Consider the following 21,209-nt stretch of genomic DNA (forward strand, 5'->3'; position numbering starts at 1 on the left):
ATTTTTTATTATTGTTATTATAAGACACATGAATTTGACAGACCACACATCAGTATCCACGTGAATTCCTTTGTGCTCATCAGCTGTTTCCTAAATCTTGAATTGTGGAATGACTTGGGCAGTGCTCCAAACTTTTCTCAACAAAGGAACCTGTTCATCGGCCTCTTGTAATACCATGAGTGTCACGTTTCAGCTCTGCCAGGATACTGCTGTGGGATTTGAGTAAATGACAACGTGGCAAATGGCTCACTGTGACTCTGTGTGAGACATATAAAATGACTTTTCAGTTGTTATGCCCTCGTAAAAAGCTGGAGGAAAGTTTTAAAGCTTCAAACCTTGAACCTCAGGCAGGCTGCTGCCAGGCGACGGGTGTGAGGGTCATCACTTGACCTGGACTGAAGAGGGAGCGGGTGTCTAATTTTACTTTACTTTGCCCAAGTTGGGTAACACAAGGATTTAAAACATGTTTCACTTGACTGAAAGGATGTAATCATATAAATATTGTAAGGAGTGTGTGGTTTATTGTACAAAGTACAAACCTCACCCGTCTCCATATTTTACTGTGAGAAGAGATGACAACGAGGTTAATTGGTAACCTGGAGTATACATGGTAAAAGAAAGTTATAAAAAGAGTCATTGTTACGAAGAAGTATAAAATATGAGGGTTAGGGGCGTATTCATTTAAAGGTGTGATTCATTTGACTGTCAAAACTATTATGTGACTTCTGAATACCTTTATGGTTTAAATAGTCAAAGACATGACAGCAGCAGAAAGGATTTCTTATTGTTATAAATATTCAAAGAGAAATTGGAGAGTAGGGGTGCAACTAGCAATTATTTTCAATATCGATCAATAAAAAATGTTGCCAATAAAATGTCAGAAAATAGTAACAAATGCTCCTTATAATTCTCCAGAGCACAAGACTCAAAAGTGCAAAACATATTTGGTTTACTTGCATACATGACCGAGAAAAGCGTCTCACATTTGTGAAGCTAGAAACAGCAAAGGTTTGGTGGTACTGCTCCACAAATGACTTAATTGTTCATTTCAAATCCTTCACCAAATACTGATTAGCCTAATAAGAGAGTAAGAGAGTTGTTAAATCTATGAAAATCATTATTGAAATTGAGTTCCTGGTTCCACCCGTTTGCATTTTCTTTTATTTACTCTACATCACACATCTAACATATGATATATATATATATATTTATTATCTTTAATTCTCACTCATCTAACCTAATATAAAACATATTCTTATGTTTCTGTGTGATGGACGTTATGCTGCTTTCAAAAAAAGGCACACGGCTTTTCAAAATAAACCCAAGACGTGTTGCTATCGTTATACAGCAGCTATATTAACTAGGTTGTGATTTAAAACCAGACCCAAGTCTTTTCCCCTTGCTGCCTCAAGCAGCTTTAACAAACTTCCTGGTCAATGATTTGCACCAACAAACCCCCACGACTGCCACAAGTCACTTATTTCCCTAACACTTCACATTCTTAACAGAAAAACTGGTTGCATTTGAAATGTGTAACAAAGCCAAAACACAGACATGTTGTACAACAAAACAACCGCACTTAATTGGGAAACAACTGGCAGCACTGGTTGAACAGCTCTACTTCCTCAAAGGTTAGTACAACAGCAGAGAACTATGTATTTACACACAAAGTCTTTTGTATGTTAACAGAGGTTCAGCCGTCACCATTTAAGTAAACAGTCAGCTCCAAAAACTGTGGTCACCGACTGTAGTCATCTTAATCTCTGATGTTTTCTTTGAGGAGACATGAAATACGATTGAATATTTACCTCCAGGGAGGGTTTGTTTACTGGAGCTGATGCAACCTCCCAAACTGTCAACAGACTTGGACTCTATCAATACATCAAATACCACAGAGAGCAAACAGGGATGCATAGAAACAGAGAGGGGATGTTGAACATTTGAATGTTGAAGTGTTTCAGCAGATACAACTTCTCTCTTTCCGTCCGTCATTATCACAACACCTGCCATTCAAAGACTCTGCGATGGCTGCACCAACAACATTAGAGCAGATAATCAACAGATAATTCATCTGCAACTACTGTGATTTCTGAAAAAATTGTCACATTGTGATGGACATTTTCCACCATGTTCTAGACCAAACAATTAATAGAGAAAGTAATTGGAGGATAAATCAAATAAAGCTGGAATAATAAATTGATATAGATAGATGATAGATAGATAGATGGATGGATGGATGGATGGATGGATAGATAGATAGATGATAGATGGATGGATGGATGGATAGATAGATGATAGATGGATGGATGGATGGATGGATGGATGGATGGATGGATAGATAGATAGATGATAGATGGATGGATGGATGGATGGATGACAGACAATGTTTTAACAAATATTTGAATAATCAATTAAAAAATAAGTAATCATTTGAAGCAAAAATAGTAAAAATCTTAGACTTTTGTGAAAGTAAACTGAATATCTTTGGGTTTTGGACTGTTGGTCAGTCAAAATAAGACGTTTGAAGATGTCACCTTCGACTCTAAGAAACTGTGATGGACATTTTTCACTATGGACATTTTATAAACTAAATAATAAATAGATTACTCAAGAAAACAATTGGCTGATTAACTGACAATGAAAATAATCAAGAGCTGCAGCCCTAAAGTGGATAATTACAGTCACAGCCCAAAGCAACAACTCAACCATCATCATCTTCAGTCATTGAAGTTATTTTAAATCAAATTGATCATGATATAAAATTGTCTTTAACGCCACAAAGGCCAATTAATAAATGACATTTCTACTAGTATTATTTCTAAAATAAGTAAGAATATGAGCTCACAACAAAATAAAGTAAAACGTCTTTACAAGACAGACTTTATGACTAGCTGACTGCCACCACCATGTTTCTATTTAGCGTATAATCATTTTAACCACAATAAAGCAACGTTACACTTTATATTCCATTGTAAGAACATGCTCAGTTGACAGTGTGGTTCATTTAAAGCAGTGTTTCAGGTTTCTTTATTATTCGTAGGTAGATTTGGTTTGCCGCAGAAAGACAATGTGGATTCTCTTATCGACAAACATGATAGAGAAAAGAGCCCAGCTCACAGACTTGGCTGAGGTGCTGGAGCTATAGACTATCAAACTTAATGGATTTATTTTATTAAGCAAGCTTCAGGTCAGAGACTTTCTTCAGGTGGAAATTAGGCTGGTTAGTTTGGAAAGTCATTATCATCATCTAAACCAAAGAGTGATTTTTTGATCTCAGATGTGTATTTTTTAAAGACATTAAGAGGTGAAAGTATCCAATATTTTACAAGGAAAGAAAGCTGGAAAAATAAGAGAAGAACACACAAATGACCAAATATTTGTTTATTTTTATTTTAGATGTATTTGTAAGCAACTCTTCCTGTTTATTTCAAGCGTATATTCTTCTTTTGTTATTCTGTAGGCCAAGTGTCTATTATAGCAGTTATAAATATATTATTACATTGTATAATAAGTTGTTTGTAAAACATTAAACCATGTTTTTTGAGAACACGCTGACTCACAAACGTCAATAGACAAGCCTACATAGGGTCTTAGGGAAATATTTATTTGTCTCTTTGGCACTATTTTACTAATAAAATGTAACTACAGTAGCTGGACGTATATAGAAGAAACACTATAGATTTAAATGGACTGATGATTACCTATGAAATTGAATATGAAGCATAAACATAACATAAAACATAACACAACTAACGTTACGCTATCCATTTAAAAACAATACCTTAATCATGAAATCATTTTGTAAAATAAATGATTACATCCTTTGGGAAGAACTCAGTATGAGACACACAATATTAGCCAAAAGTAGTGAAAGTTATTTAACGTTATAACGTTAGTTAGAGATATCATGATATCATGAGTCTGAGGTAACGGGCGATGTTAACTCACCATACTCGGAGTCCGGAGTTTCCTCCTGTTTTTTACCCATTCTCCACTTTAACCTGCACCTTGTTCTCCCTCAACTTCTAAAACAAAACTTCCCTTGCTTAAGGAAATCGTAAAATGTTCTTACTAACAGCTAAAATCGCGTTTGAAAGGAGCTCCACTGCGTCTGAGCGGCCACGGTAACTAAGTTAGCAAATCTTTTTCTTCCTTGAAACTAGGCAGTGACGACATGAGAGCACCTGAAGAAGGATGCGCACCTGCGCGAGCTATCACAGATTGTTTATTAGAAAGAGCAACCACTCTGATCTTATTATATAAATCTGAACTTTTAAGTCTCCAAGAGTGTGAAAGTCTGTGTAAGCAAGGCTGGTTCACTCATTTCGGACCTGCAGGGCACAGGCCCCCCTGGTCTTTGACTACAAAATGTCACACGTACGAGGAAGAGACTCTTAAGGACCACAAATAAACATAAAATGACTACAAAGAGATTGAATCAACTACATAGCAAATACTTGATTGTGCTCCTCGTTGTTTCTAATATACAGCCATTTTGTTGTCCTACTATCCATCTTTAGTCACATTGGACTACTATTTCTTCTTAAAATATAATGAAATGTATAGAAAACAGTAGTCCCATATGCCAAAATACATAATATGGTAGAAAAACTCACATTTTAGACAGTTTTATCGATTTAGAAAATGTCCAGCATTCAAAATGTTACTGAATTTAAAGTACAAAAAGTGCAAGTACTCATTATGCAGAATGTCAAGTCTCAAAGTTCATTTCTAGTTTTAACTTCTAGTTATATTATTTATGTTTAGATTGCTCTCGCATGCATGCCATTTGTGCTTAATCAAATTACCACAAGCTAATAACTAATACGTACACAATTAATTTTGTTCCTTCATACTGCGCTGCACTGCATATGGATGGATGACAATAAAGTCTCTCTTATCATAGCTTATTTCCGTCTGCAATTCACAGAGACCCATGGGACAGAATTATTGGCAGAGTGGGACATCTTCCTTTTCACATCTCTGACTGAGCCCAGTGTAGCTTTGCATTGTGGTTTGTAAATGCCCCCTGCTGATAACACAATAATACCAGTAGGCAACAGTCTTGATGAGAGTTCACATCCATCTTTAAATTTGACAATATAAATATTCAATATACACACACAAAATGGTTTAGGATAAAGGGTAGGATTAAAGGATTAAATCGGTTATTGTAAACCAGTGAGAAACACATTTTAAAAGAGAATGACACACTTAATACACAAGCCCAAAGATCAACTCATGAGCCAATTTATTAAACTAAACGTGATAAAGAAAACAATGCGTATAAAAATAAAGAAAATAAAGCTTACACAATCATCCAGGATCAACACCATCCCTCAGGTCCTTATTAAGTCCAGTATGGGCTAAGGGATGACCCAGTACAGTACTGTGTCAAAAATACATTGCGTTTGTTGGCACAACAGAACATTCATGACAGTTACATAACGGCAGACTCATAATGCACAAAGTTCCTGTGCCAAGGAAAACAGATTGTGATATACAGTAAACATACTGTATGTACAGAATTACAAGTTGTTGTTGTGTTTTATATCCACAGTTTAAAAAAATGTGAAGGCCCATGTCCTCTACACATAGGGGATTTCTTTTCTTTTCTTTTTTAAAAAGGTGGCAAGTTTTGGAGGGAAAAAGGAAATTTCAAGTAGAAAAAACGGCACCATGCCTAAAACAAAGAATGTTAAACACGATCGAATCCTCAGGTGTATTTCCATTGCCAATGTGCGAATGGTTGACATCAATTCAAAGGCCCCATGGGTAAATGTTTTAAGAGCTTCCCAGCATGGTCATCCCACAGTCAGCTCCCGATTCTGGGCAAGCCTCCAGTCGAGCCAGTCTGTTCTGCTCCAAAGCAATGGCCTCGGCTGAGTGCTTGCATTTCTCTGATCCACACTGACAGGTGAAATACTTGCTCTTTATGTCCCAAAAGCGGTCTCCATAGTCGAATCTAATGAAACAGACAAGTAAAAAAATGTTTGTAGTTCAGGTTACAGCCAGATATGTTGTAAACAAATAAACACCTTCATTTTATTCAATGAATTAGTGAAAGAGAGAGAAGGGCAGGGGACATGGAAACAGGGAGGTGTAGGGGGGAAAGAACGACTAACGGGGAAGATGAAGGTAGAAATGATTGTTCCTTGACTGCTTATTATGTCCCTATTCTTAGATCTCTTTTATTTAGTAAATACACATTTATTTTTTACTTGTCAATTTTATATTACAATTATTTATTTAGAATTTTTTCATTTTAAAATTGCTTATTTTTGATATTGATCCAATCTTATAATACAACCCTACATATTTTATATCATCTGTTATATATCTGTGAATTTATATTAATATTATTTTATAATTACTTATAATAACACTCAGCTGCAACTAACTATATTATAACTAACTAATTATCATCATCTTTGATAAATTTGACAATTATTTGTCGTTTGGTCTATAAAGTGTCAGAAAACAAGTGAACCATCCCAGATTCTCAAAGTCCACAGTGATGTCTTTAAATGTCTCGTTTTGTCAGTCTAAAACAGGGTGTCCAAACTTTCTTCACTGAGGGCCACATACAGAAAAATATACGAAGGGCTGGGCCACTCATACTTTTGAGGTGGGGAATGAGGGGATGGATATATCTCAAGCTTGTTAAACAAATAAGTTATTGGGCTTGTTAACACATCAACTAACATTAGTTATACAATGTTATCAACTTTAATTGACTGAATGTATTGAAAAATTGAGCTTATTAACATGAATACTGTGTAATATATGTTTTAACTCTCCTATAATGGGAACAGCGTTGCACTCAGTGGGAGCAGTGATGCTGCGCTTTGGACTGAAGGATGCTGCAGGTCAGGAGTACGTTTGGTGTTTGAGATACGAAGGACATCACAGAGATGCTGTCGCTCATTGTGGTTCTCAATCTGCTTTTGTTCAGAGTTCACAGAAAATCTTTGCTCACATATTTGAGTGGGGAAGTGCGCAACATTGAAGTTGTGTAGTTGTGTCTCAAAGAGACGGAGCTTCACACAGAAAGCTTTCATGTGCGCAGTCGGCTCTTGTTCAGTGTTGAGATGACCAGTAAGATCAACTAAAAATGCCAGGTCTGCCAACCATGGAGGGTCACTCAGGTCATGAAGAGGTCGCTCCTTCTCTTTCAAAAACAGATCGGTTTCTGATCTCAGGGAATAAAACCGCTGCAGCACGGAGCCGCGACTCAGCCAGCGCACATCAGAACGGTGGAGTACGTCCCCGTATTCAGCATCGACATCAGACAGGAAAGCTTGAAATTCTGTGGTAAAGTCCTCGTGCTCGAATAATGTTGTGCCCTTTAGACTGCTAAGACCAAGCAGCTCTTCCGTAACGCAAAAGTTATCGTCAACTCTCCGCAAAAACAATGAACAGCTGTGCGGTGTCTGTCGCATCTGTGCTCTCATCACATGCAATGAGTACAAATCTAAAGCACAAGCTTTATCTGACACTTGATGTTTTAAGTTAGCTGACAAGTCAAAGACTAAGACGTACAAAACATTCAAATGCAAGTTTCTATCTGGGACATATTCCATTAGACTTTTAGAATTTGCTGCAGGCCAATTAAAAATGGCCTAGTTTGGACCCCCCTGGTCTAAAACCTAAAGATGTTCAGTTTAATAGGATATAAATAACAGGAAATCTCAATATTTGAAAGGCTGAAAACAGAACTTTCTAATTGGCACAAAAATATGCTTAAATGAGAGAATAAGAAAAAACAAGGCGATTAAATACAAATTATCATAATAGCTTAGAGGGTTGGAAAAATAAATGTAAGAAAGAGTGGAAGGAAGAAAAGAGGCTGAATGTGGAATTGGAAAAGGAAGGAAATAAGGAAATAAGCTCCGAGCAGGTGATCATAGACGTCTCAGCTTCTCACCCCAGCTCTTGTCCGCTGAGGATGTCTCTGGAGCTGAAGAAGGCGATGCGGGGGAATCTCAGGTCCTGGTGCAGCATGAACACACGCACTGGGATGAGGTTTGGGTCACACAGGTGGTTGATGAAGCGGCTGATGTTGCCATAGTACCGGGCGTCGATACAATACACCTCACCATCCTTTATAAAAAAAACATGAGACAAAAGCATGCATTGTGTAAGACACCTATCCCTATTCAGACAAATTGTGCATAATAAACAGCTGTCTGATATTTCAAGTTAAAGAAGCATTTTACAAAACACCGTCAGATTTATGCTGAGCCTAAGTACAGCCTAACAGAGACAAAGACTTTTAGTCTTGTTAATGTATCGTTTTATTTGTATCTAAATAAAAAAGTGCATGCTGCTGCCTCGGTTTCACAATGTTTTACATTTGGCATTTTAATGAAGGAAAAGGTTACAAAATGTTTAATCTACATATGTATAATATCTCCATCAAAACACAGAGACAATTTCCATAGAAAAAGTTACCTGAAAGTCTGCTGTAAGCTAAAACACAGGCTCAGCAGTACTACATGGGTAAAGGTCTGGCTAATTAATTACTTTAATAGTTATTTATAGTTGGTTATATGGGAAATATGCCAAATTGTCTCTCTTGTGTTGTCTGCCACATTCATCTCTGTCAAATGCATTTATATATTTTTGTGCACCTTGTTGTCCAGGTCAAACAGGTAGGAGTCGTCTTCTCTAACATCTGCTTCTGCGTCAGAGATGAGCTCCCCGACATATCTGTGTGGACGGAGGAAAGACGCTTAATGTCTAACCTCTAACTTTTAATATAAAAAACAACCTGTTGTGTGTCTAATGGACAGTCCCCTCTTACTCGCAGATGAAGCTTCCCTGTGGAATATCCTGCAGAGCTCGAACTCCCCAGCCCATCTTCTCTGTCCTGTAGAGCTGGAGACGAACTCTGACGGAACAAGAGGGTTCAGACTGAAGTGAAAAAGACTGAACATTTATAAAAAATTAAGCAGTGCAGTTATTAGTCACGAAAGAGCCAATAAATGGAGGTTTGGCTTGAAAAAACTCATTTTCAGTTTGATGAATCATCAGTGTTTTGCCAATGTGACTTTCAGCAAGTTGTTGTAGATAAATAGTTTAGAATCACATGGTGTTTGCCAGCATTTCCATCTAATAACTTCACAAAGTAATTTATTTTCTGTAATAACTAGTTAAAAAAGCTGCATGTGGTTGAGAAACATGTTAGAGGAGTTCAATTCTTACTTGATTCCTGCCTGTACCACCCTGTTCTTGCATGTTCGGTAACAGGAACACGCCATGTTGCATTCAAATATAAGTGGTGGTTCAATTTTGTTGAATTCCTGGAGCAGCCGCTGGTCCTAAAAACAACGATACAACAAGTTGAGATTAGTTTCCTTCCTTTTCCTCCTATAACTCATGAACCCTGGTCATTGACCGCATGGATCTCGCCAACTTTTTTTTTTTTTTTTGCTGGTCAGTCGAGCATTTTGGATTGAGTCGTACAGCTTTTTTGAGTAATTACTTTGATCACGTGGCCGTAAAACATTTCCATTTACCTTGTCGTACCAGCAGCGGATACTGAGCTGCCCACAGAGGCAGTTGCTAGATGAGCAGTCATCAGTGCAGCTACAGTGCTGAAGTGAAGATAATTAAAAAAAGGCATGAGATGCATTTTTCATTGCAGATAAAACATTTGTATGTGTGTAACAGAAGAAAGCCCGATATATATTATACCTGCAAGTGTGTAATATTGCGGTCTATGTTCATTGCTGAAGTTTCACAGTTTTCTGAGATATATTTGTAGTCTGAAGGACAGCCCTCGTCGTCCACTGCGTTCACACAGGGAATCGGTACGTTCTCGTAGCCTTGTGCAATGTCACTGCAACAATAAGCAATCAACTGGTTAACGAGAACAAGTTCTGCATCTAAAAAGATAAGGCTCCATGAAAATAACACAACACCTACCTGCAGATGATTCTCTCAGTCCGAAGCATACGATTGGTTATTCCCCTTCTCAGTTTCCTGTTGATCTGGAGTGCCACCCACACCGGCGTGTCGGGCCGTGCGAGGCTGAGAGGCGTGTCTCCTTCCCTGTTCATAATGTCAATGTCTGCACCTCTGGACAGGAACAACCTGCAGCGTAAACAGAAACATGTATTTGTTGGTATGTGGGTGGGCGCTACGGTCTCGAGCTAAAGCAAAGAACACATGCGACTCGTACATTAAATGAGACTACAGCTTGTGATTGACATTGACTCACGTAACACATTCCAAGTAGCCCTCTCTGGCGGCGATGTGGAGCGGTGTGTCTCCGTGCATGTTAACTGAGGCGATGGAGCAGCCAGAATTCATCACCAGCTCTGCAATATCCACATTCCCTGCATACGCTGCCCAGTGGAGACACACATTCAGCTCCTGAAAGGAGGGAAGGGACTGTTTAAAGTAATAACCTGAAACATTTTCATGCAACTACATCCAGTTTGTCATTTTGACTCCATCACCACTTCTTACGACACAATAAAGCTGAGAGGGGCTGCAGGGAGGAGGTAAAAACAATGGATGGTTCCAGAATCACAGAGGCCATATCACATATGTTTCACCGGTTAAAATTCAAACTAGAAAAGTGCACTCAGTCTGTTCGGAATCTTACTGATTCTGAATCGTACTCTCCTGTTTTATCAGAAAGACAGTCAAGATGGCGAAGATGATAACAAAAACGGGGATTTATTAATTTAATATGCCTAACTTTAGTGGATCACAACATATCGGGTATGTTAATTAATCTGCAGAAGCGCTGCTTCAAAATGAGACCAAACTTTTGTTTGGATGTCAGTTTTTGAGCCACAACAAATTCCAACATGTGGCTTGTGTTTTTAGACTAGCCGAAATGTGTTTTGCTATTGAAGAAGTTGATCACTTGCAGCCCCTGCCAGCCGGTGAAGAGGAGTCAGCGGTCAAAACAATTATTACATTGACATAAAACAGTCAATAAAATAGGTTGAATTACTGCAAGCACAAGAGGTTCTTGAGCATACAATCATAAATGAGCACAAAGATATAAGATTGATTGGTCCAGTAGTCACTCACAGACACAGACACACAGACACAGACACAGACACACACACCTCAGTGTTAGCGAGTAGAAACTTACCTTATCACTAATGGTGACATCAGCTCCTCTGTTCAGCAGGACTTTTATCACCGCTACGTGTTTGTGCTCTGCGGACCAGATGATCGGCGTCCAGCCACCGCTGTCCTGAAACAAAGCGACATGAAGAATCAGAATCAGCCTACAACAGCAAAACATTAATTATAGGAAGGTTGGGCCTAAAATACTGACATTTTGGCTCTTCCTTTACCTGTGCGTTTACATCAACCTGCCCCGTTTCCAGAAGCAAGTTGACAATTTCAAGGTTTCCCAGCTTGGCGGCGTGGTGGAGGCCGGTATATCCATCCTCCTCCTGAAGACATGAACAAAGACTGAAATCCATATCAACCAAACCCCTGAAGGTTGATATTTAGGTTTTTATTTTAGACACTAACAGACACTCACAACATGGTAGACACAGGCACCGTTCTGGACCAGGTAGTGAGCCACCTCAATGTGATTGTTGATGATGGCTTCAAACAGAGGGGTCCTCCGGTCCTTGTCCTGGGCATCCACTTGAGCTCCTGCCTGTTAGTATAAATTCAAAAATAATCTTTAATCTTAGGCATAAGACCAGGAAAGACTAAATAAATACACGTAATAATGAGCACTGTGCTTTTAAGTTGGATTTTGTTTTAAAATAATTTCAGCAGCATAGGAACCTGACCAATGGAGCAAGCAGAGCAGCTGCATCCCAACTATTCGACTTGGGGGGGGGGGGGGGGGGGGGAGGAACATGCATTTTGCATCCCTACTTTTTGATCATGCTCTTTTTAAACATTTGAGCTACTTTGAATCAAAAGTCTGTAGTATACAAGTTAAAAATAAAATGTCCCATCCTTACTAAAGTCATGAACTCCAGACAAAGTCCGAAGAATCAGGTCGGGAAACACACTGCAGTTGTAATTCCACGTTTTTAAGCTTTTCACCGGAAATAAAAACAGCTTCTATTTTTAACAATAAATCACAGGAAGTCCTCTTTTCCATTAGTGCTAGTTTCACAGCGGAGCGTTCCAGTCAAAACCAAACTAGTCTCTCACAGCCAGAGAACTACCCAAGATACACAAACTGCCTTATGAAATATATGCACTTTGACAGAATGTATCTGTCACTGCTGTTGCTGCCATACCTCCCCTTGCCCGTCACAAATCTGAATCTTTCACCCCTACTTTAAACAGAACTAGGCGTCCATGGTCAGCAGTAACCCTAAATTGTTGGTGTTAAAAGGTTTTATACTTCAATATACTTCAACTGTGTTAAATCAGCTGTTTTGTGTCAGCACGTGTACTAATCACAGAAAATAAACTAACAAGACAGATGCTAAAAATGATCTCAATTCCGTCACCTGTATGAGAATGTAGCAGACTTCCAGCAGACCTCTCTGAGCTGCAGCATGAAGAGCAGAGCGCTTGTTCTGAGAGTCAGGCTGGTATGTTGGATCTATGCCCTCCACTATGACACAAACACAAAACAGTTTTAATATACAAATATTATGAACTGTATCATGAACTCATCAATTAGCAGCCAAGAGGAAATGCACAAATAGTTAAAATAATATACATTAAAATGTTTAATGTGTGATTAAACCACCCAGACAGTACATCTAAAATGAATAATAAAAATATATATTTATACCACATACAACAACACTGGGTCATAAATGAAAAGTGCAAGCCTACTCACTCAGCATGAGCAGGACTCTCTGCACCTCTCCTTGCTTGGCAGCAGGGTAAAGCTGGCGAGGGTGGAACCTCAGTTTCTTCCTCCTGGCAAATCAAAACCAACAATCATCAGTTTGACCTAAACTTGTCTAATGACCGCTGAGAGTTGTGTAATTTTCCTTGTTAGAGCTAAAGCAAACAAAAATAGGAAATAATTTCACGGCAGTGCCTGCAGATGAATTGTGTTTGTAACAAACTGTTCCAACAGCAGATTTCTACAGGTAGTGGAGATGCTCGAACTGAAATTTTATGACCAGATTTTATTTTTTGATTTTATGCTGGCTGGAGGTCAGACATGTTCAAATATAGCAAGTTTCTGGACTGTTAGCACAAAAACCTCAAAGAGTAAAATGTGTTTCTAGTGAGACATAAAAATTAGGGACGATATGAGGAAAATATACGATAACGTGGTAATTATGGCGATAACTGTACAATTACAGACTTTCCTCCTTCAACCATGCAGAGCAGTACAGCAGCAACAGTCTAATAAACGTCACTCGCATTCATGGCACGGATCAGACAAAATAACGCAGAGAGACAGAATGTAATTTAATACGATATCACTTTATTTAAAGTGCAATATCGCAGTCTCCTGCAATGTGTTAAAAAGATGTTGTGCAGCCCCAACACAAATGTTGCTTACTCTTTGCACAAACTTTGTTTAAGCTAAACCATACATAAAAGATCGGAAAGAGAAATTACTCTTACATCCCTCAATTGTTGCACCTAGCCCACTGTTCAATCCGTTAACCTACTGTGAGTGAAAACAGTCAAATCTAAACTCCAACCTCTCAGTGTCCTGTGTGAGAATAGCCTTCTGCAGCGCTGCCCTGCTGGGACCAGGTGGAAGGGCACTGGGGCTGATGGGTTTCCCATTTGGCATACAGAGAGAGGGCCCCACGCTGTCCACTCCCTCCTCTGCTGGGGGGATGGTGGCCACAGTCGTGGCAGAGGCTACAGGCTGCTCCACTGCCAGTGTCACCAAGCCATGACTATGTATACGTGCACTGGACGAGGCAGTGAAGGAGAGCACAGGTGAGAAAATGTAATTGTCTATAGCCAATAATTCTCTCACATAGGATCCAAGCTTACCTGACAGGTCTTTCAGGCATCTTCCCGTCCTTCATCCCTCCGGTTGATGCTGTGAGGGAGGGTGCTGTGGGGATGGAGGGCGGCAGAGACGAGGTGGTGGTGGAGGAAGCCGACATGGTGACAACGGTGGTTGCGGAGGCTGTGGCCGCGTTGAAGGAGGGGATGGTGACCTCCTGGGCCTCGGAGGCATCTTCCCCGCAGTGGGGACAGAAAAGCATACCGCCGCCGTTTGATCTGCTGCGCCCACCGCCCAGCACGGTCACACAACCGCGGTGGAAACGGTGAGCGATGCGTTGGTCTGGGCAGCACTCAAGAAATGTGCCCTGAAAGTGAAGAAAGTAGGATATCAAAAAGGAGAAAGAGGAGGAAAAAAAGTAAATTATCGAGGAGAAAGAAGAGGAAAGTAAGATACAGAGAAGAAAGTACGACATCAAGGAGGAGAAAGCATTAAGATTCATTTTAAGACACATTTAAGTATAGTTTGCAAATCCCTGAAGCATTAACTGCACTGGTTCTTGAACAATGTCCTAATTTCACAAGTGAACAACATTAAATACACTATGCATTTGTAATGATGACAGTAGATGTTTCAAACCCTTTACCGCTATGCAGAAGTATCCACACCCAGGACAGCAGTGGTGTTTAACCATGTGTGACCGATGGACGTCACAAAGCACCATGAGGGGAACCCGACTGGACGGCCGCATGGTCTCCCCTTTTATAGTCCGGTTGGTACAAGCCCTCAGCTGTCAAACAGAGCAGGACAGACAAGATTATACAGTTAGAGATGTGGCTGAAAGCTTAAGCTGTGAGTTTAATGAACTGACACAGACCAGCAGAGACGCAGTCATGATATCCAAATCTACAAAAGACAAACCTCTCCATTGATGCTCTCAGTGGCCATACACTGTCTGCTGACACGGTGGCTGGTGCTGTCGACTCGAGGAGCCTCCATCCTGCAGCTGCAGAGAGGAAGCTCCTCCAGCCGCTCCGTGTCTCCTGCATCACTTCCTTCTGCAGAGAGGAGAGAAACATTCGATTGTTTATGATGTTCGTTTGTGGTCTTAAGGAAACGGTCCATTTAAGTATGGTGACCAATAGAGTTGCTTTCCATTTTCATAACGTCCAACCGTGGTTACTCGAGATCGCCAGGTAGTGGGAGGAGTTACGTCACAGCACGCCAGTGAAATGCCAGCATGGATAGAAATTCAAAACGTAATCAAAAGCCAAGTAAAGAAGTTACTTGTTATCCAAAATTTTATGTGAACTGAATTTGTTGTGGATGTATTTCTGTTTGTACAACCTTAAAAAATAACATTGTTAGTAGTAGTAGAATATTTATTAGTTTTTTATAAAATAATTGATTCTCTGTGTAGACAAACAAAAACATCTTTAACATTTTATTTAAAAAAATTAAACATTAAAAAGAAATCAGATTAATTGCAATTTCTCCTATTCAACAACTCACTTTTGAAAGTCTGAACTTGTTGCACCAATATCACAGCATCAGGTTCCGCTTATTATTGCCTTATCTTTAAAACCTCAAGCTAAATCATATTCATAACGTCTTAGTTCAGATAGTTAGTGAAAATTGTTTTAATATCGGCGTAGGAAAAAAACATTTGTCAATCATCCCTTTAATCTTGATGTACTGTACATCAAGTCGAGCCACCAACTCTGAATGTGTAGCATTTACAGCTGAAAGGAATAGTCGTCTAATTTTTGACATTAACTGTATATAACTTAAGATATTAAAAGTGACATTTGTTATTATCCATTAATAAGAGGAATTTGGATAGATTAAGCTGCAACTAGAATTTGCTCATGTTTAAGAGGCTGAAATGAAAGAGACAGGTTTACAGCATTTTGTCTTGAAAGATAATCAACTAATCATTCAGGTCAGCTGACAGGCCATGTCATTACGGTTCTACGTTTTGTTTTTTTAAAGAAGAAGACTGTGGCTTTCATACTACCATGATTAAAGAAAAAACAATTATAAGATTTTCAACTAATTCAGATAACAGTGACACATATGCATCATAAATCTACCGTGATGAGGAGAAAGTGTAAGACTGTCGGCAGCAGCGATGTCCAGAGCACCCAGGGGAACCTCGGTGTACTCAGTGGGCCTTCCTGCTGAGGACAAAACCAAATAAAAAAGGTATAAGCACTGGCCATGAGAGACACATCTTAGACAATGCAGTATAATAGAGATATAGATACTTAAGATATATTTCCATAAAAAGCAATTCACTCCTTTTATACCCTTTAATGTTTTACATTACAACCCTAACCCAAGAAGAAATGCCAACTATTCTGATAAATCGATTAATCCGTTAAGTAATTGTTAATGCAAAAATAGAAAATGCTGCTTTCAGCCTCTCAATTATGGAGATTTCCTGCTTTTCTCTGTTTTATAAGATATTAAACTGAATTTCTTTGGGTTTTGGACTGAAACAAGATATTTAAAGAAATCACTTTGGACTTTGAGAAATTGGAGAGGACATTTTTCACTACATTTTGACATTACTTAGACAAATCCATTAATCTAAAAAATAATCCTTTATAATTCTTCCACAAATTCTCAATTCTCCGCCTGTGTTTCTCCTCCAGAGTCCCCGTAGACCTCGTGGTGGAAATGTTCTTGTATCCTTCCCCTGACCTGTACTTTTTCTTGTCAAATCTCTTTGGGTTGTTTCTTTCTCTTCATGTTGTAGTTTTTTGGAGTTTGCAGACCGAGGAGGATTCAAGCTTAAGTCACTTGCTATACCTTGATTACACACAGGTGATCTTCATTCAGCTGATTACGTGACCTCAACTGGCTGAACCAGTGATGACTTAGGTGCGTCATAGTAAAAGGGGATGAACGTGTGCACAATGGGTTTTTTGCATTGCATTTAATTTATATTTATTTGTTTTCACCTCAACATTAAAAATGTTTTTAATATTAAAATATTATAACTATAACCAACTTCTTTCAATATTGTTCATTATGATGCAACACAAGCATATTTTTTATTATTATTAGAAAACCCACCAGGTAATGTCACTCACCTCCCACTGTCTCCACCACATCAGCTGTGTTATTCTCTTTGTTCTGGTCCGACTGCTGCCACGAAGTCTCCTCGCTCTCATCTCTACTCTGGACAGCTCTCTTTGTTTCAGACTCTGAACTCTGCAAGGAAGAAATTCCGTCTGAATATAAAAATAATACATCTGCCGATTTTATAACACCAAACAGAGGGAGGGGGGGGGGGGTGAAGTTGCAGCAAATGTTTTTACGATTGGGACGCCTACATGTTTGCATTGTGAACACACACACACCACTTTTTTACTATTTTAAAGTATAAATCTTGAAGATTTTAATTTCAGTAAATGTCTGTTAAGTGACCATCGCCGAATGAGGCACTTTCATTTGCGTTATTACAAATGAGCTAACGGTAAGGACAGTAATTATCAAGCTAGTAAATAAGATGAAGCACTCACATGATCTGACATGTTCACTGACCCCTCTACGTCCTTAGTGTGCTGCCTTGCTTCTGCCCCATCATCTTCAAACTACAGAAGAAATTTGACCATAGAAAAATGATTCCCATTCAGTTTGTTTTATAAATAATCATGCAGCACATACACATGCTATAGGATTATGATTGATAATATGTGCACGAGTGATCACTTTTAGTGGACAATAAGTAAATCTAAGCTTCACACCTTTTCTGAATCTCGCGTGGACGGACTGGAAATCTTATTTTTCTCTGCTACTTCCTCCTCTGACTTCCTCACACTGCTGTTGCTCTTCTCTGGTGCAGTCTTGGTAACAGACTCCACCTTTTTATGGAATAGAGTTTCTTCCTGTGTTTTAAAAGAAATAAGAATATTACCATCAATTTAGTTACATGTAATCAGATTAGTAGATGTAAATTATTTGTATGCAAAGACATAATCTTACCACAGTTTGATCATTTTCTGGAATGTTCTCTGACTTCTCAATTGTGTCAGAGAAATGACCCAGTTTTCTCCTTTTTGCAACTATTGGAAACATAACAACCACGACAGAGTGAATGTTAACTTATACAAAGCACTGAATCATTTTTATTTATAGCAATTTGGTTATTTTACACAGAAAACATTTAATGAGAGTATGCTACAGCCACTAACCAGTTTCAATATCTGAGGATCCTGAAGGGGTCGCAGGTGCTTCAACGTTGCTTATCTGTAAAACCAAAATAGTGACTCAAATGGTGAAGGAAAAGTTGCAACAAAGAGCTGAGTCACTGATATACAGTGTGTGTTTTGTCAGTGGCTGGAATATTTCTTCACATTGTAACATTTCACAACACAATATGTGTCAAGAATACAAACGGGCCAATGTAATGTTTAAGACAGAGATACACATCTCATTTTACTCATTACATGGAAATGTGCGTTGTTGATTTTTATTTGATAGACATAGGGATAGACTATGGGACTCAATTTAGACATTATGAGGTTTGAACTTTTACTGGTACGAAATTGTATTAACTGGACTGCTTTATATCTGAAATGAATACCCCTGCTGTGTAGGCTCACCTGTCCTGGAGCAGGCCTGTTCATTGTCTTGCGGGCCCGATGGATCTTGGGTGGGGGAGGGGAGACAGAAGGAGATGAGGAAGCCGTGACAGAGGACGAAGAGGATGAAGGGGAAGAGGAGGAGGAGGGAGATGGAGCAGGTGCCAGGAAGGATTTACTACTGCCAGGTCCAGAAACACTCATCTTTGCTCGGCCAGGGGACATCGTTGATGACGTAGAAGGAGAGGAGGACAATGATAAAAGGGACTTTGCCGCGTGTCCTGTAAGAGGGAGATAAAAGCAATAACTGTGAATTTGATTATTTTATTGAAAAAAGCTTATCAATAATTAGCATCACATTTAATCTGACACAGGAACATCATTTATTCTGAGAGGGATCAAGGAACATACTTTTTTTTTTTTTTTATCACCATAGCAAAGTGCTGAATTTATGCTTTTGGATCAAATCTCCTTAATGTCAAATTACAGACAGGTCAAATTAGGTCAATCCAACAGAGAGTTAGCACTTCAGCAACATCGAACAGGACTGGATACAAAGTCTTACCTGCTGCTGGTTTGTTTGAGGAGGAGGCAGGGGACCATTGCTCTCCCTCCTTTCCAGCTTTGGAAGAATCCTTCCCAGGCTGCAGAGATGACAACATTGATGGCATACCACCCATGGGCTCTGTCTTCTTGACAACAGCAACTGTGGTGGAGGCTGCATTCTCTGGAAAAGGTGTAATAACAAAATAACACAAAAACTGTTTATATGTGCACCTAAAAAGGCAAAGATTTTAAACATTAGTTTCCCAGTCGACATACCTTCCTTCACTTGACTTGTTTGAGGTAATGACTCTGCTGGCGTTTCTGAGTCATTTCCTTCAGGAGGCTCCTGGCAGAGAAACAACAAATATCATGTCAGGAAATATTAAATAATTAATTAATGTCCCGTGGAAAAGAAAATCGATTCAGGATTACTTGATCTATTTATTCACTACAGTACAAATTGTTGCAGTTAAAGCAGCCTCAAAAATGTGAAACAATTTAGCTGTAAATGGAGTTATGTAATGATGTACACAACTGGACACGTTCACACACCAATAATCTAAATTTCATATATGTTGTATCCTATGTAATTAATCGTGCAATAAAGACGGATAACAATTGTTTTTGGTCATTTTATCTTAGCCAAAGCTGTTCCCTGATTTAACAACAAAGCCGACCGGTTTATACACATACAAGTACTTTTTTACACCCTCTATTATAAACTGGCAGAACATGCTGCTAGTGAAAACTAATTTCCCAGGAAACAAAGTTAATATTAACTTAGTGTCTCAGGTTTTAGTTTGGGGTGTCAAATACAGGTGAATGCGATCCACTAAACCACTGAATAAAACATAATTTGTAGTTTGTTTTTCCAGATATAATTAACTGTGGGCCGGGGTCACCAGATGTCAACACACAAAATAGTTTTGTGTCAATAAAAGTCAGTTAACTGAGCAAGCTAACAGTAATGTCCGTTTATAACTGCCAACATTTTGTGTTGCATCCACGTAAATAATAACAGGAACAGAAATCAGTCAAACACCAACACATCCACTGATCCATTATAGATTCTAATTGTACTTTTTAATGCACCAATATGTAATATGTAAATCTCATCCATCACTGTCTACAATATATAACATATACAGTATATAAACATGTATACATGCACATTATACTGTAAATATTCATCCAGTCCCGGCCTTTCCGTATACATTTCTTTACACAATTTGTATAGTTTACAACTTACAGAAAAATGTATTGGAAATAGACGTTTTAATTGTATTGTTGATTATTGGTGTTTATTTATAACTATTCATATATTTTTATATGCACACCTATTTAATTTTATTTTTTACACACAATTGTGTACATAATAGTCCTGTCTATTCTTAAGCTTTATTTGTCCAGCTTTGTTATCCTTGTTCATAGTTGTTATGTGCATTTGTTTACATTAAAAACCAGTCAATTTCCTTGTATGTGTACACATAACGTTACTTGACCAATAAAAGTGATTCTCATTCTTCTGCTTTGCAAAATAAACCTTTCAACCAATGGCTGATCGCTATGTTGTTACGTCAAGTGCCGCCATCAGTCAATCAACCCATGCATGCCTTTTAACACAATTCAAAGCAACAATAGTAAAATAAATCAAAAGGAAAATGAAAAGGAAGGTAGTTAGATTCCACGCACTGGCTGCTTAAATGCCCTGCCCCAAATAGCAATGTACTAGAATGACAGTTTGTGTTAACATTAGCTTTGAAAACTGGTCTAAACTGATACAACTGACAATACAAAAACCTAATAAAAACAACGCAATACGACAGCTATACAATGACTTAACGGTCAAGGAATCGAGAAAATAAGCAAATCCTTAACAACATTAGAGCAATTTCCGTTAGTTAACACAAAACTGTTACAGGCTAACTTAGCTAGCACTGTAGCACAGCTTGCAACAAAGAGCTCCTATAAATCGACAAGTAAAGACATTTTGCATTATGACAGACTGCAGCTCTGGTGGCGTGGTTTTGATATGTAGGATGGTGGGTTTACAAGTGGTTAAACAAACGTAAATGTCGTTAGCATGCAATTTTGTGTTGCAGAAAGGGTTTGCTACCTTCGTCGTTGTCTCAGGTGCCGACATGTTTCGCGAAGCAGCGCATCTACGTATATAAACGTGCCGCGTCGTC

General features: G+C 38.7%; 2 protein-coding genes across 7 annotated transcripts in view; both read right to left on the bottom strand.

The window, feature by feature from the left end:
* slc44a4 (solute carrier family 44 member 4) overlaps positions 1-4,055 on the bottom strand; it is a 15,517-nt gene extending 11,462 nt beyond the window's left edge. The window contains exon 1 of the mRNA XM_029442788.1: positions 3,949-4,055. Within this exon, the coding sequence (XP_029298648.1) occupies positions 3,949-3,988 (40 nt within the window). The 5' untranslated portion in view covers positions 3,989-4,055. The remainder of the gene's footprint in view (positions 1-3,948) is intronic.
* A 1,003-nt stretch (positions 4,056-5,058) lies between these two features.
* On the bottom strand, positions 5,059-21,208 carry ehmt2 (euchromatic histone-lysine N-methyltransferase 2). Of its 6 annotated transcripts, none has more exons than XM_029442780.1 (28): positions 21,137-21,208; positions 19,297-19,366; positions 19,040-19,201; positions 18,496-18,755; positions 18,085-18,139; positions 17,876-17,955; positions 17,638-17,778; positions 17,413-17,484; positions 16,981-17,101; positions 15,976-16,059; positions 14,804-14,940; positions 14,529-14,672; positions 13,927-14,249; positions 13,623-13,841; positions 12,797-12,879; positions 12,459-12,565; positions 11,519-11,641; positions 11,325-11,426; positions 11,117-11,221; positions 10,226-10,398; positions 9,931-10,098; positions 9,700-9,844; positions 9,522-9,599; positions 9,208-9,323; positions 8,807-8,893; positions 8,634-8,712; positions 7,928-8,103; positions 5,059-5,965 (listed from the first exon to the last, which is right to left on the bottom strand). In XM_029442780.1, exons 1-28 carry the CDS (start codon positions 21,161-21,163, stop codon positions 5,785-5,787), a joined length of 3,618 nt encoding a protein of 1,205 aa, XP_029298640.1. In that variant the 5' UTR covers positions 21,164-21,208; the 3' UTR covers positions 5,059-5,784. The 6 variants fall into 6 exon arrangements, 5 of the variants coding, with proteins under 5 accessions (XP_029298640.1, XP_029298639.1, XP_029298641.1 ...); XM_029442779.1 differs by having other exon boundaries at positions 14,804-14,937; positions 15,976-16,062; XM_029442781.1 differs by having other exon boundaries at positions 10,226-10,380; positions 15,976-16,062.
* Between the last annotated feature and the right edge of the window lies 1 nt (position 21,209).

The sequence above is a fragment of the Cottoperca gobio genome, chromosome 11 (assembly GCF_900634415.1).
Source record: "Cottoperca gobio chromosome 11, fCotGob3.1, whole genome shotgun sequence".
NCBI classification, from domain to species: Eukaryota; Metazoa; Chordata; class Actinopteri; order Perciformes; family Bovichtidae; genus Cottoperca; species Cottoperca gobio.